The sequence below is a fragment of the Oncorhynchus clarkii genome, chromosome 8, assembly GCF_045791955.1.
Source record: "Oncorhynchus clarkii lewisi isolate Uvic-CL-2024 chromosome 8, UVic_Ocla_1.0, whole genome shotgun sequence".
In the NCBI taxonomy this organism is placed as follows: domain Eukaryota; kingdom Metazoa; phylum Chordata; class Actinopteri; order Salmoniformes; family Salmonidae; genus Oncorhynchus; species Oncorhynchus clarkii.
In genome coordinates this window covers 27,497,679-27,508,466 of record NC_092154.1, presented here as the reverse complement: position 1 = coordinate 27,508,466, position 10,788 = coordinate 27,497,679, and the positions used below count along the sequence as shown (strand labels likewise).

Genomic DNA, 10,788 nt, shown 5'->3' with positions numbered 1-10,788 from the left:
ACATGTCCTCAAAGATGGAAGACAGGTGGGAGGTGACATCAGGTGGGACCATTCTAGCCAATGAGTGTGAACAACAGGCCATAGAGATAGATACAGGACTCGTTTTTGTATCTATACCTCCGCGTCTGTGACAGCATGGGCAGTGAAGCCATGCCCATTTTAAAGTAGTCAATTGTCCTCTTCATTGGCTGCTTGCTCCCAACTCATAAGAATCCCCACCCAGTTGACTACTTTAAAATGGTGGAAGCCCGCAATCTCAATGTCCTTGCTAAAACGTGTTATGTCCATGTCCTCTATCCATCTCTATGGCAATAGGCACAACTCGGATATAAAGTCGTGTTTTTTTAAGTTGGCAAAATGTCACATGCGTCTACTTATATCAGTGCTTTCATAACAACATAACCATTACGAAACTTATATTCAATCAAATCAATGACGTTTTTGTTGACCAAATTCGACACCCTCTCATTGGCGTCTACACAAAAATGTCTCACTTCATGGCTTTATTTTCTTGACAGATTTTGTTCAGAGTAAAACCTCTCGCTTCGCCTTTTCTTCTCTGAAAGAGGAGGAACGCTTCTATTTTGCTTTGTTTTGGTAGCATCTATTTTGCGAACTGTCTAAATAGCTACGTCACTGAGCGAAGTGCAAACAGTATTTTTGACAGGTGAGTATGGATGAAATCCCCCCATTCTGTCACCTTTGACAACTGGGCCTCCGAAGCTAGCAAGCTAACGTTAACGTTACAAGAAATAGCTAACTAGTTTCATGACGACAAAATCATACTATGATTTAGTAATACTGTCGGTTTAGTAACAACATATATTTTGTATGGAGAGTTTTCCTATTAATTCTATAATGCACATATGTTCTCTTTAGATTAGCAAGATGGCTAATAACGTTATAGTGAAATGCTGTATAGTTAGTCTTGTTGGCTAGCTAGCTAACTTTGGCAGGCTTTGTTTTTGTTGAGCAAAACAAACAGTGAGAGGCGAGTTACCAGTGTTACAATCTCTCTGGGAAAGAGTGCAGAGACAATATCATCTTTTCAACAATATTTTTCCATAGAGAGGAACTTTGAGAGAATACAGATTTGATCCTGATGACATCCCAGTAACTGCACTTGAAACAGTAAGGCGATAATTTATTTTCCATCATAGCAATTTTAGAAATAAGATCGTCTGAAATTCAAATTTAGATATTTAGGCCTATTGCTAATTTAATATCTCATGACAGCTTTGTGATTTGAGTCTCCAGGGTGAGAAGATTATTGCTAATCCTATGAAGCTTCAATCTTGAATATCCAGATTTTGATAATAGAGTAAAATTAGACTGCAGGTTTGTTCGTCTGTCTCAGAATTTGCCTAACTTGCTGTGTCTCCCCTCAGCATGGCGAGCTGTGGTGAGGTGGACCACTCAGTGGACTCTGTGTCCTCCTCAAAGGTAGAAGACGGAGGGGACGCCTTCACAGGTGACTCCCCCAGCTCACCTACCCCCTCGGCCAACCCCGTGCCGGAATGTGCCATCTGCCTCCAGACCTGTGTCCACCCAGTTCGCCTGCCCTGCCGCCACGTTTTCTGTTTCCTGTGCGTCAAAGGAGCCTCCTGGCACAGCAAGCGCTGCGCTCTTTGCCGACAGGAAGTACCTGAGGACTTCCTGGAGCATCCAACTCTGCTGTCCCCAGAGGAGCTGAAGGCAGCAGCCGCAGGAGGACGAGGAGGAACCGGGCCAGGGAGCGCTGGCGGAGACCATGCATGGTACTACGAGGGGAGGAACGGCTGGTGGCAGTATGACGAGAGGACCAGCCGTGAGCTGGAGGACGCTTTCGCCAAGGGCAGGAAGAGCGCTGAGATGCTGATTGCTGGCTTCCTGTACGTGGCTGACCTGGAGAACATGGTGCAGTATCGCCGCAACGAGCATGGTCGCCGCCGACGCATGAAGCGTGATGTGGTAGACATTCCCAAAAAGGGCGTGGCCGGACTCAGACTGGACCCTGACCCCATCCCGCCAGTTGTTGCCGTGGCAGCTGTTCCGGTCACAGCGGCAACAGTGGAACGGCCAAGCTCTGCTGATGGGGAGGATGTGACTGGACGGTCGCAGGCGGGGGGCTTAGGGGTTGTCATCCCGGCTCCTCCAGTCAGACCCCCCACAGTCCTGGGTGCCCACCCTGCCACCTCAGCCTCCATCTCCCTTGAAGACTCTCTGTCCCAGCTCCTCATCAGCCAACCAGAGGAGGAGGAAGAGGAGAATGAAGAGGTAGCTTCAAGAATAAGCCAGGTGTACGAGTCAGCATCTGGTAGCAGTGAGGATGAGGATGGTGGTGGTGATGAAGTAGGGCGGGGGTGGGATAGGGAGAGGGGGGGACGGGAAGTTGGGTCTCGACGGAGGCCCAGACATAGACTCCTACAGCGCCGGCTCAGAGAGGTCCAGCCTGACAGACTGCCACCTGGAGGTGGGTCCTCCAGCGGAGGCCTCAGTGTGCGCTCACGCAGCCCTGACGGTCAATGCACTGTCACTGAGGTGTGACCACAACTGGACCGCTGTCTCTGCACTCAACCGGCTCAGCAAAAAACAAATTCACTCCATGCCCATGGTGGTATTGAATAACCCAGTGGAAGACACCAGATCAGCCATTTGCATTACATATACAGCAACATAGACTAATCCATAATTTATAATACGTCAGCCAGTAAGATTATGCAAAATAGCACACATAATAAAATAGCCCATACTGTTCCACTCTCTGCCACTAACCATTTGAGCCTGTGTTAGTACCAAAAGGCATGGTCAGCCTTAATAGGCTATCTACAGAGAAATTGTGAAATGAGGTTTGAGGTTTGGAGATGACTTAACCTTTTAAATGTAGCATCCCATCTCTAACAGGAGGCAAAAATCTTGTTTTGTCGGTACATGGCTGTTTACTGTAATGATTGTTCTAACATATCCATTGAGCGTACGTGAGTCAGTGTGTGTATTGAAGTCATAGTCCAGAAGAATATGAATGTATATTTCTTAAATGTCCAATGCAGCTGATTTTATCTCGATATCAAATTATTTCTGGGTAACAATTAAGTACCTTAAATAGCACCTTTTGTTTGGTATTTTATTACGACCCACAAGAGGTCGCTGTAAGCTTGGCCACAACAGTTCTGCAAACCCACCCCATAGATCCCCATCTTGACACAGAACTCACCAAGCCACCAATAGGAAGACATACTGTGTCTTTCTTGCCTGTTTGCAGCCATTGAAACTAATTTCAAGTGAAAACACTTGTAACTACAGAATGGAAGGTATTTTAAATTACAACAAGATCACAAATATGCACAGAGGTTCTATACAACAGAGGTGAAGCATGGAAATGAGCAAGCAGAGATTGAGAATGAAAGCTTCTTTAATCTGTCAGTAGCTATGCGCACACTCAATTCAAACGTGATGCATGTCACACATATTCCTAACTAGAAACGGGGACCTACAAAGACAGGTAGAAGTAGGAAGAAGTGATTGGAGATTTTTTACGAAGGACTTCCTCATGAAAGATGAAACAAACGAAGATGTTGAGAAAAGATGCTGAAGATACTATGAAAACTGGATGGAAGATGCATTGTACACACACCTGCTCATGAGTGTTTGAGTTGTCTGAACTTTGAACCTATTATTTTGATACTCTTCTGTCAATTGTTTATTGCCATGTTTTTAAAAGTATTTTTGACTTTTAATTAATATGATTTAACTTCCATGTGTGGTCTTGTTTAACTGTGATGTTTTATCAAAACAATAAAGTGTTTGTCTATTATTTGACCTTAATTGAAGTCATGAGTTCGATGTTGTGGTTAACTTAACCGTAATATAACAATTTATTTGAAAGGGATAGCTAGTACTTATGCGTTATGGCTTTAGGTGATACTGTATGTTCATTTTGCATCGTGGATCAGCATTGTGACTCAGCATCGTGACTAGACCCACAAGGTCTCGTGTACCTTTATTTGACCAGGCAGGTTAATTAAACAACAAATTCTTATTTACAATGACTACCTGGCATGAGGCAAAAGGCCTCCTGTGGGCCAGGGGGCGGGGATTCAAAACTAAAAGTAAGACGACGGACTATTAGTTTTTAAAAACTAAAAGTAAGACAACACAGACTGAAGACAGTTACACTAGCAACAACACAGATACATCAGCAGGCAGACAATGGAAACAAATCACATCACGACTAGAGAGATATCACCCTACTACATGAAGGGAGACCTATGGCAACAACACAAGATGGCACAATGTCGTTGTAAGCGGTCACAATTATACTGTAGATCCCCATCTTGAAACCAAATGCACCAAACCACCAATATCATTTTCTTTTTTCAAAATGTGTCTTTCTTGCCTATTTGCAGCCATTGAAACACATTTCTAGTGCAAAACAAGCCAAGAGAGTTTCAACTACTGAATGGAAGGTATTTAAATTACAACAAGATCACAAATTTGCACAGAGGTTCTATACATCAGAGGTGGAGCATGGAAATGAGCAAGCAGAGATTGCAATGTAAAGCTTATTTAATCTGTCAGTAGCTATACGCACACTCAATTCAAACGTGATGCATGTCACACATATTCCTAAGTATAGATAGTGACTGTAAGATCAACGTCAGCTCAGTAGGTGGAAGTGAGGGGGAGATGCTGTACCAAGAGACTTCCTCATTCAGATGAAAGATGACAAATTAGGAAATTAAGCGGAAGTTGTTGAGAAAAAGCGGTGGACAAAGATGGTTAACCTTTGGCTAGTTGGAGGCATGGGACAAACTCAATGACTTCTCTTTTCATAAAGTAGGAAGCTGACAGAGACTCACTACTTGTCTGGGTCTGGATTGAAGTATGGGAGTTACTCTATTCCTTCTGCTCCTGGCCATACAGAATGATTTAGCAGCAGGACAGTTTGCAGGACATCTGTTCAGCTGCGAATCGTGTCAATGTCCCAGTGGATCAATTTACTACGGCAAGGACCACACTCGGTGTGTGGATATCGATGAGTGTGTGGACAAGCCGACCATCTGTAGGGCCTATTTGGCTTGCCTCAACACCAATGGTGGCTACTGCTGTGAGTGTCAACCTGGGTTCATAGCAAAGAAGAGTGCATCAGAACGATATGTGGAACTGGACGAGTGTAAGACAGACAAGTTGTTCTGCAGAAAGAGGGGAACCTGTCAGAATCTGGAGAGCACCTACCAGCGCCAGTGCCCCCCTGGGTTCAGTAATTATGACAACAAACATGCTCGGTGTACAGAGCTGAATTGTGAGCTGTATCGACCACAGCAGGCTGCACCTGGACAGGCTCTGCCAGGCTTTGGCAGTCTTTTGTCTCTGTTGAGACAGAACTGGCTGTTGCTGAATAAGTCTGGAGCAAAAGGGGAGCGGTTGACTGGAGAAGTGATTTTAGAAGTAAGTCCTCAGGTGAGAAACACCACAACCAGGATCAGGACCAACCACACAGAGGTGGAGCTTGTTGTCAGGGGGGAACGGACTCCACCCAGTGGGCTGGTCAGCCTGACCAATCAGAACACCCAACTCGACACCACCTAGGAAACCGCAACGGAGACACCTGCCCAGGCAATGCCTTTGTTACTCTACTCAGTTACAAAGACTTTGGCCAATGGATATAAAAACAATTAAAAACTTGGCTCCAGAGTGGTTACTGTATCCGTTAGCAACCCCAACACAACAAGGCTGCGCCAACCGGTCATTCTTACCGTCACACACCTGAAGCCCGGTTTACTGGCACTAGCACGCCTGTGTTTATTGGTCAAAGGAGAAATGAGCAAGCAGAGATTGCAATGTAAAACTTCTTAAATCTGTCAGTAGCTATGTGCATACTCAATTCAAACGTGATAGATGTCACACATATTCCTAAGAAGAAAAAGTGGCGAGGCTGTGCCTCAGTGGTTTCTAACTCCACCCACACAGTGTGTTCCTGCAGTCATCTCAGCAGCTTTGCCCTGCTCAAAGACATCAACCAGATGCCAGTGTCTGTGGTGATGTCGGTGGGCCTTTCCGTGGCTACAGTCTGTTTGGTCCTATCGCTGCTCGTGACTCAGTGGTGTCTCTCGGTCTGCCGGAAGCTTAATGAGAGGCGCCTCCAGCAACAGGAATTACACTGAGTGTGCAAAACATTAGGAACATTCGTTGGGGCATGGACTCTACAAGGTGTTTAACGCATTCCACAGGAATGCTGGCCCATGTTGACTCCACAGTTGTGTAAAGTTGGCTGGATGTCCATTGGGTGGTGGACCATTCTTGATACACACGGCAAACTGTTGAGCGTGAAAAAAAACTAAAAAACAGCAGTGTTGCAGTTCTTAATACACCCAAACCGGTGTGCCGGGCACCTACTAACATGATCCGTGTAAAGGCACTTAAATATGTTGTCTTGCCCATTCCCCCTCGGAATGGCACACATACACAATCAATTTCTCAATTGTCTCAAAGCATAAAAATCCTTATTTAACCTGTCTCCTCCCTTCCATCTACACTGATTGAAGTGTATTCAACAAGTGACATCAATAAGGGATCATAGCTTTCACCTGGATTCCCCTGATCAGTCTATGTCATGGAAAGAGCAGGTATATGCCATTAGGCAATAATTCACCAGTATACCTGCATACATTGAACACCATGACGTACTGTTTGTGTTCTAAGACATTCTGTTTATACTTATATGGATTTGTAAATGTTAAGGAATGCATTTCCAGCCACGGTATGTTGGCCCAATGCAAATAGAAATGGGTTATGTAATGTTTTCTCTTTGAGTTGGTACAACTCTGTATGAATGTTTCTCAAAGATGTGATAGCACAGTCCCACACAACATGCATTGGTCATAAGATACAGGAGCTTGGTTCTGAAGCACACAGACTGTAATTCCATGGTGTGGGATATGTCATGAATGATACTTATTTAGATGAGAGATCAAACGTATCATGAGGCAACAGTACAGAATGTCACCTTTTATTTGAGTGCATTTTCATACATACAGTTGAAGTCAAAAGTTTACATACACTTAGTCATTAAAACTCATTTTCAACCACTCCACAAATTTCTTGTTAACCAACTATAGTTTTGGCAAGTCGTTAGGACATCTACTTTATGCATGACACAAGTAAGTTTTCCAACAATTGTTTACAGACAGATTATTTCACTTATAATTCACTGTATCACAAGTCCAGTGGGTAAGAAGTTTACATACACTAAGTTGACTGTGCCTTTAAACAGCTTGGAAAATTCCAGAAAATGATGTCATGGCGTTAGAAGCTTCTGATAGGCTAATTGACATCATTTGAGTCAATTGGAGGTGTACCTGTGGATGTATTTCAAGGCCTACCTTCAAACTCAGTGCCTCTTTGCTTGAAATCATGGGAAATCAAAAGAAATCAGCCAAGACCTCAGAAAAATAATTGTAGATCTCCACAAGTCTGGTTCATCCTTGGGAGCAATTTCCAAACGCCTGAAAGTACCACGTTCATCTGTACCAATAATAGTACGCAAGTATAAACACCATGGGACCACGCAGCCGTCATACTGCTCAGGAAGGAGACACGTTCTGTCTCCTAGAGATGAACGTACTTTGGTGCGAAAAGTGCTAATTAATCCCAGAACAACAGTAAAGGACCTTGTGAAGATGCTGGAGGAAACAGGTAAAAATGCATCTATATCCACAGTAAAACGAGTCCTATATCGACATAACCTGAAAGGCCGCTCAGCAAGGAAGAAGCCACTGCTCCAAAACTGCCATAAAAAAGCCAGACTATGGTTTGCAACTGCATATGGGGACAAAATCGTACTTTTTGAAGAAATGTCCTCTGGTCTGATGAAACAAAAATATAACTATTTGGCCATAAGGACCGTTGTTATGCTTGGAGGAAAAAAGGGGGAGGCTTGCAAGCCAAAGAACACCATCCCAACCGTGAAGCACAGGGGTGGCAGCATCATGTTGTGGGGGTGCTCTGCTGCAGGAGGGACTGGTGCACTTCACAAAATAGATGGCATCATGAGGTAGGAACATTTTGTGGATATATTGAAGCAACATCTCAAGACATTAGTCAGGAAGTTAAAGCTTGTCGCAAATTGGTCTTCCGAATGGACAATGACCCCTAGCATACTTCCAAAGTTGTGTCAAAATGGCTTAAGGACAACAAAGTCAAGGTATTGGAGTGGCCATCACAAAGCCCTGGCCTCAATCCCATAGAAAATGTGTGGGCAGAACTGAAAGTGTGTGCGAGCAAGGAGGCCGACAAACCTGACTCAGTTACACCAGCTCTGTCAGGAGGAATGGGACAAAAGTCACCCAACTTATTGTGGGAATCCTGTGGAAGGCTACACAAAATAAATTGACCCAAGTTAAACAATGTGAAGGCAATGCTACCAAATACTAATTGAGTGTATGTAAACTTCTGACCCACTGGGAATTTGAAGAAAGAAATACAAGCTGAAATAAATCATTCTCTCTACAATTATTCTGACATTTCACATTCTTAAAATAAAGTGGTGATCCTAACCGACCTAAGACAGGGAATGTTTACTAGGATTAAATGTCAGGAATTGTGAAAACTGAGTTTAAATGTATTTGGCTAAGGTGTATGTACATTTCCGACTTCAACTGTATCTTTTTACCATTTAGAAATGAAAGCACTTTATGTATCTAGTCCCCCGATTTGAGTATGTTTTTTTTCATAAGTATTTGGACAACTTCACTTATGGTGTAGTAGAAAGTTTAATATTTGGTCCCATGTTCCCTTCACGCGATGACTACATCAAGCATGTGACCCTGCAAACTTATTGGATGCATTTGCAGTTTGTTTTGGTTTTGCTTCAGATTATATTTTGCCCAATAGGATCATACCCCTCTCCCCCCAAAAATGTTCACCTCCCCTGTTTTTGGTATTGGTGGAAGGTAATATAATAAGTATAATCTTTGTTCTTCTGTAACTTTCTCACTCTTATTCACGATTCATTCATGATTATCCATAATCATAGTAGCATCCACATGAATGTTCAGAAACATATTCTATTCTTATTTACAATAAAAGTGACAGTACATTTTTCACCATTCAGTCCCTATTGTGCAAAACATAATCCGAAAGTGATTTAATTTCTAAATGGTAAAACAGATGTGTATAAAAAATACCTTAAAAGGTGATATTCTGTATTAAACATTTGATCTCAAATCCAAAATGCTGGAGTACAGAGACACATTTACACATTTTAGCTTCACTGTTGAAATAAATACAGACAGAAGTGTAAATGGAATATCAGGGATGTTATTATGGTAACTGGGGGATACATATAGAAATGCCACACCCAGGGGTCGTGTTGTGGCAATGTGAACGATACATAGGGAGAGAAAAAGAGGTGAAGAGAGAGCGATGATGGAGAGACAGAAAGAGGGAGGTGGCTGGAGGGGAAGGGGGTGAGAGAAGGAAACAGTAAGATGAGAGACAGGGAGAAGAGAGGGAGGTGGCTGGAGGGGAAGGGGGTGAGAGAAGGAAACAGTAAGATGAGAGACAGGGAGAGGGAGGTGGCTGGAGGGGAAGGGGGTGAGAGAAGGAGACAGTAAGATGAGAGACAGGGAGAAGAGAGGGAGGTGGCTGGAGGGGAAGGGGGTGAGAGAAGGAAACAGTAAGATGAGAGACAGGGAGAGGGAGGTGGCTGGAGGGGAAGGGGGTGAGAGAAGGAAACAGTAAGATGAGAGACAGGGAGAAGAGAGGGAGGTGGCTGGAGGGGAAGGGGGTGAGAGAAGGAAACAGTAAGATGAGAGAGTGAGAAAGAGAGTGATGAGAGACAGGGAGAGGGAGGTGACTGGAGGGGAAGGGGGTGAGAGAAGGAAACAGTAAGATGAGAGAGTGAGAAAGAGAGTGATGAGAGACAGAAAGAGGGAGGTGGCTGGAGGGGAAGGGGGTGAGAGAAGGAAACAGTAAGATGAGAGAGTGAGAAAGAGAGTGATGAGAGACAGGGAGAGGGAGGTGACTGGAGGGGAAGGGGGTGAGAGAAGGAAACAGTAAGATGAGAGAGTGAGAAAGAGAGTGATGAGAGACAGGGAGAGGGAGGTGACTGGAGGGGAAGGGGGTGAGAGAGGGAAACAGTAAGATGAGAGACAGGGAGAAGAGAGGGAGGGGTGGAGAGTAGAGGTAGAGCAAGAGCATGATATAATAAGAAAGCAAGACAGATCAATGGGTGGGGGAGAGGAAGGGATGGAAAAAGAGGGAGGGAGGATGGAAGGAGAGAGGGATGATGAAAGAGTCCTGGGTGAGAGAGTTCATTTTGGGGTTGTATGTACACAAGACCAGACAAAGCCCTGAAACATGTAAAAAATTACATAGAATTGCATGAAATGCTTCATAAAAGGCCCAATTTTTCCCGGACCCTAGTTTACAAAATACATTTAGCAAAGCGCCTCTTTCTACTGCTCTGGTCTAGACCACCACGCAAATGCGATTATATGCATGCAAGATGATTTCCCGGGAACCTCAGCGCTCCCCAGGTCACCCCCCTCTCGCGCTCACCTTTTATCCTGACACCTCACGATTTACAAATTCAGCACTGAGGACAAGACATTTATGAGCATAGGATGGTGATCATAGCTGCGGAGTGACATAGTGTATGATAGTTATTCATGTCTGGAGTGGCACCGTTTGTACAGTGTGATGCCTATGGAGAGGTATTAATGGTGTGAAGCCGATGATGGTTACAGTAGAATGAGGTCATGCTGGCTCCAGTTGGGGCGAGACTACAGACACCTCTGTGAATCTGAC

The 10,788-nt window shown here is 44.2% G+C and overlaps 1 protein-coding gene across 1 annotated transcript; it reads left to right on the top strand.

Annotated features, from left to right (window-relative positions):
- The first annotated feature begins 305 nt into the window (after nt 1-305).
- On the top strand, nt 306-3,809 carry LOC139415219 (E3 ubiquitin-protein ligase rnf146-like). Its single transcript, XM_071163124.1, has 3 exons — nt 306-667; nt 1,069-1,131; nt 1,389-3,809. The coding sequence occupies exon 3, from the start codon at nt 1,390-1,392 to the stop codon at nt 2,524-2,526; it is 1,137 nt and encodes a 378-aa protein (XP_071019225.1). The 5' UTR covers nt 306-667; nt 1,069-1,131; nt 1,389; the 3' UTR covers nt 2,527-3,809.
- Nucleotides 3,810-10,788: the final 6,979 nt, after the last annotated feature.